We start from the raw sequence: 5,799 nt of genomic DNA, 5'->3' as shown, positions 1-5,799 counted from the left end.
CCCTGCTTCAGCTCTCGCTGGTCAGGCTGCAGCAGCTGACCAGCACCGATTGTCCGGCACTCCCTAGTGAGATGACCCCAGTACCTCAGTTGAAAATGCAGAAATCACCGGTCTTCTGTGTCGCTCGCGCTGGGAGTTGGAGACTGGAGCTGTTCCTATTCGGCCATCTTGCTCCGCCCCCCCCTAAATTCGATAATGTTATTATCTGTACTTTACATATAAGGAAGCCGGGGCTCAGAGCAGTGAATTTCCCAATATCCCACAGCTGTGATATGGTAGAAATGGGATTTGGAAGTCAGTCTGTCTGACTCCATCATCTAAACGTCATCCTTCCTACCTCTATGAAGCCTTTTCTTACACTTTAAGCTATATCAGTACTTCTATCCTGAGTTACTAAGAAAGTTATAGCCCATAGTTCATGATTTATTTTATTATCATCCCTAATCATTTATTAAACAACTACTATGTGTGCTGTGTTATACATATTACCAGTGTCTAATTTAATCTTCCTCAAAACCCTACCAAATAGGCGTTGTTATTCCCATTTTGTAAACAAGGAAACCAAGGTCCGATGAGGTGAAATGATCTGTAGCCAGCTTTCAGGCTGTAAGCAGCCGAGCTTCCATTCGCCCCCAGTGTATTGGATTCTAGAGCCCTTGAGTGCGCTTAGCCACTCGGCTGTAGAGCCTTCCAGTTTAACTCCTCATGAATCTTTAGTAGTTGCTTTTGTTTCATGTGTTTGTGTCACATTCACAACTAGACTATGCCCAGCTCAATCACATAGCAGATACTAATTGATAAAACTAATTTTATTCATTTCTCTCAAGTAGTCCAAACTTTAAAGGCATAATGGATTGAGTATATGAAAGTAGAGGATGTACATACTCTCCTTTGATACGAAAAAGTGATCTAAAGGGGGTCGTTTTCAATATGGAATGACCATTTGAGGAGTACTCTCAAGGACAGAGGCAGGGCCCTGGGGACTCTGAAGACAACAGAAGAAGATAAAGGAAAGGCAGCCTTCCTTCTCTGAGTTCCTGCTCTTAATTAGAGACTGTGCGGGGTGCTCAGGTCAGCTCATGTGGTTGTTAGCAAAGTCCTTTCACACTTCAAAGATATAAACTGCTGCAGCCCAGAGTCACAGAAGCTCATCAAAAGCACTGCGGGGATTGTTGGATCTGGTCCCCTGTCCTAAGCAGGGTTCATCTACAAAATTCTGCACAAATGGTTGCCCCACTCTCTGCTTCACCCTTTCCAGAGTACATGTTTCATTTGCTGGTCAGCTCTAATGCTTAGAAAATTCTTCCTTGTGCTAAGCACCCCCAAAAATATGACTCCTCTTAGCTTCCACCTGTTGATCCTATTGCTTCCTCCTGGAACCCCAGATTTTCTTAACTTCTCATTTCTATGCCACCCTTCATAGGCTTGAATCCAGAAGGGCTGCTGTCACCTCATTAAGCTTTCTCTTTTCTGAAGTTAACAAGCCCATTTCCTTTGGACTTATTGAACTGTTTGCCTCTGCCCTCCCCCAGGGACTCTCTCATCTTTAACAATATTTTTGGACTATAAGAAATCAGATTTCTTTGTTTCCAACCCTGATTTATTAAAATGTAAGACACCTTTAAATTTTTTATTAGTCTTTCCTATGTCTAAATTTAATGTAATAACTCCCAATTAAACATGTTACACCACTCTTTTAGCATAATCAAGGTCCGACTGAATAGACTGGTACGAAGTACTCTGACTGGTAGAAAGAACACTGAACTCCTAGTCTGGAAACTGAGAGTTTGTCCTCAGCTCTGCCTCTTACTCACCAACCAACCTCAGATGAGCTGTTCAACTTTGTGAACCCTGGTTTCCTCATCTATAAAATGGGCATGATAATTCCTGCCTATTTCACAGGGTCATGAGGGCCAAAGGAACTACTACATGAGAAAGTGCTTTCTAAACCATCAAGGGCTCTACCAATTGAGGTATTAGCAAGCAAGACATGTAATCATTCCTCAGTTGAACTCCACTTTTAAGGACTGCTAACACTGAACTCAACTCACAAGAAGCAGCTGATTTCACATTTCACCTGCTTCTCTGCACAGTCCTTAAGAATAGGGAGTGTTTCCTACCATCATGTCCTGAACACCTAACTCAGTGTCCAGCTCATGGAAGGATCATGCTAAATGTGTTTTTGGATGGTTAGGAGAAGAGTGGGCAGAGGAATGGCTGTGGTACAGTTTTAAACCCCCAATTCACCATCTAGGCACCACTCCCTCGGACCTAACTCCAGTTTGTCAATGTCCTGACAATGTTCAGGTACCAGCTTGGTCTGATTTTGGCTGAGTAAGATGGAACCCCACAACCACCACCACCATCTTCCCTTCCTCTGGGCAGTGACACTTAAGATCATGGGCTTTTATTCACACCTTCAAGAAACATTCCATTTTTATTGAACCTCTATTATAGTGAGCCCTGCACCATGCCCAGCATCCAAACTCTTCTGAAGCTCACCCTGGTGAGCACATAGCCGAAAGCTTCAGTTGGGTTTCGTTTGGGGTTTGGTTTTGGTTTGGTTTTGGTCTTTAATAGCTTTTGAAGAGAGAGGAGTGTTGTCTTAGTCACCTCTTTCTCCCTGAGCCTACTCTCTGATCTTCTCTGGCTGGGAAGGTCTTGACCTCTCAGCCTCTGAACTCATTACATGAACTTTCAGAAGTACTCAGAATGCACTCACTTGTGAATACGAAGGTACTTAGCACAATACTGGGCACATAAAAGGTGCTCAGGAAACATCTTTTTAAAACAGTTTTTTTTCATTTCATGCCATTTATTGGAAGCCAGCAGGCCTTGATAATGACTTAGACAGTAGGTGGAGTCCTCTCTGTCCAATCCATCTAAATGCCTGTCACAAGAGAAAACATTAAGCCATGTTCGTATCCCCAAAAAACTTAACAGATTTCTCCCCTACCACTAATAAGACTACAAATCACCTGACATTTTGTTCTCTGTGTATATTGTCTGTTCTATGTATCTTATAGTTCTATTATTTTAATTCATATTTGTTTGGTAGCCTTTTTAGGATGATTGAATGAGGATCAAGTTTTCTATTTTATTAGTTAGTTTGCACTGTTTGGCATTTTGTACAGCTCTGGCCCATGAAGAAGTTTAGAACTTTGACAGCTAGTTTTGGATCCTGGCAAGTTTTCTAATCCTAATGAGCACAACTCTTAAGTCTTTTGGCGCTCTCCCTTTCTTCTTTCCCCTCCCGCCAGTTCTCCACACTCAGTTTTTCTTGTCCTTTGTCATAAAGTTGGTCCTTCTGCTCACCGGTGTTTCTTCTCCACCTGGCACCGCATGTGTAGAGTCTCACCGCTTCCACAGCGCTCCTCCCTTCCAGCCTAAACTTTCAACCTGCATAAAGAAAATCCCCCAGGAGAGATGGTGATTCCTGCTTTGTTGCCCTTTGTTTAGGGATTCCGGGCCAAGCCAACAGCTAACGTGTCTGTGGTTCCCCTTGCCCACAGGTGAAGAAGACCTCAGTGTGGAAGAGGACGAGGAAGTACTGACTTTGTTGTATGACCCTTGTCTGAACTGTTACTTTGACCCCCAAACTGGGAAATACTATGAGTTGGTATAATGCCTCCTTCCAGGGCAGGGAACAGGCACTCCCAGCTGGAGCAGGATAGCAGTTCTGGGTCCCTCAAAGAGTCACCACAACCTATGTGTTGGATGACACAGAATCAACAGTAACTGAGAGAAACGAATTCATTTTGTAAATAATGTTCAGTGTTAAGAATCCTGCATTCCTTTTGTAGATGAGTATGATTTTGAAAGTGAAGAAATTAATACAGAGGCAAGATTTTAGGAGTTTGAATTGGTTCTTGTTTGTTCTCATTCTACGTAAAATTTTGTTTATTTCAGATAATTGTATGTAAACAAATTAAGAGTTATTCATTCAAAATTTTTACAGTGTTAATCTGTAAATGATGGCTTGATATACAGAAAATGTATTTTTGTTTAAAAGATGCCTGGGTACCTTTTATGACATTTGTATTAAAAATAAAGTATGATGGTAAGAAGAATAGCTTTTAAACTGCTTCTTTTCATTCACCCCACTTTCTTTTCCAGAATATTCTTATATGATACTTTCCTTCTCTTCGACTTTTAGAAAAGGAAACATTGTGAACTGGTCAGACTTTATGATCACATTTTATTGGCACTGGCCCCACTATTTCCATTTCATTATAGTTCATCCAGAGTTTGCCAAAGATCACAACATTGTTAATCACTTAAGCTGCTTAGCACTATATTTTTCTGTTAAAAAAAATATTTTGCCAATTATCTCTTAATTCTAATAATAGGTTCACATCTAGCTCCATAAATCTATATTTCACAAGAAATCACCTTTTTGAAATCCCTCCACCGCCACATGCACACACACACACACACACCCCCCACACCACTCCTGTGACCTGGGCCTGAAGAAATCCCAGAGGCTTTCTTTGGTTTTTCAGTTGATGTCCGTGTAACTCTGCTTGCTGGATCACAAGGAAAAAATCATGTGCTTCCTGCATTCGGGTAGACAGCCTTGAATTGTGTGCCAACTATATTAATATTGAGCTCAAGGAAGTACTTATTATATTAGCTGGCATATTTTGTGATTTAATAAAGATTTTTTAATAAAGAAGAGTACCATTGGAAATAAAAATTTATTGGTGTACAGTTGGATTTAATGATGGTACTATAATTTCATTTAATATTGCTTGATAGAGGAAGTAAGAGCTCTTTTTCAGAAGTAGATTTGGACTCCTATTCCATGTATCATACATTATTTAGAACCATATTTGTGTTTGATAAGCTTTTAATCCTGTTGTTCACAAAGTATGCCTTTGTTATAAATGTCTCTCCAAGATGTTCATACTTACAAAACGAAAATGAATAAATTAAGCTTTCCAAAGCATGCAAAATGATAAAAGAGTTCGGTTATCTTGATTATGACCTTAAAGATTAGAATAGGGCTTGGAAGGCCTTGTTTCTGCTTTAAATAGTCTCAGAACCATCTACATAAACAAGGGAGTCAATTAGAATTTGTATTAGTGAAGACTTGTAGTTATAAATATCAAAAACAACATTAGCTAGATGAAGAAAAATAAATTTAGGATACAGGAGTGCCTCAAATGCCCCAAAACAGAATGCTATAAGTCTATAAGGCCTCTGAATAGATTTGGACTGGGACCTAGAGGACTGTAGTGAACTCTGTTGGGATTCTTAAATTGCAAACAACAGACACCCTTGATCCCAGAATTCAAAGACTTGCTGAACAATCAAGCTCTGGGAGGCACAGACATCAGAGCAGCCCTGGAGATCCCTATAGCAGCAACCAACAGTTTCTCATGATGGTGGACACCAAGTTGACAGCACCACTTTTTTATGCCTCAGGTCTCTGCTCAAGGAGCAAGAGGATGGTAGGATTAACTCATCAGTTATCCCCAGGACCACATGGAATGGGAATGAGATACTCCCTGAAGGAGAAGAGGGCACTGTTAAGAAAATGGGGAGGGATGTCAGGCAGGTAAAAACCACAGATGTCTATCCTGGGAGTCTAGAAGCATTGGCTCTGCCGCTCATCTCTGATTGATTTTGCCATCTCTTCTCCTCTTTTGTCTTCTCTCTTCTCATACATTTCTCAGCTACTCAGTCCACCTGTCAGAGCACTCAGCCACTCCAGTACCCACATACCCAACCATGCAGAAATGTTAACTCCCAATTTCAATTCAAAAATCCCAGAGTTGGCATTCCAATTTGCTCGTT

At 40.9% G+C, this 5,799-nt stretch overlaps 1 protein-coding gene across 7 annotated transcripts in view; it reads left to right on the top strand.

Annotated features, from left to right (window-relative positions):
• CFAP20DC (CFAP20 domain containing) overlaps positions 1-4,072 on the top strand; it is a 300,976-nt gene extending 296,904 nt beyond the window's left edge. For all 7 annotated transcript variants that reach the window (XM_017894221.1, XM_017894224.1, XM_017894225.1 and 4 more), the window contains one exon: positions 3,513-4,072. In XM_017894221.1, coding sequence (XP_017749710.1) covers positions 3,513-3,625 — 113 coding nt within the window. In that variant the 3' untranslated portion in view covers positions 3,626-4,072. The remainder of the gene's footprint in view (positions 1-3,512) is intronic.
• The last annotated feature ends 1,727 nt before the right edge of the window (positions 4,073-5,799 follow it).

This window comes from Rhinopithecus bieti, unplaced genomic scaffold (assembly GCF_001698545.2).
Source record: "Rhinopithecus bieti isolate Rb0 unplaced genomic scaffold, ASM169854v2 scaffold_21649, whole genome shotgun sequence".
Lineage (NCBI taxonomy): Eukaryota > Metazoa > Chordata > Mammalia > Primates > Cercopithecidae > Rhinopithecus > Rhinopithecus bieti.
Note: the sequence above shows the minus strand (reverse complement) of the source record. Positions and strands in the feature narration are given on the sequence as shown.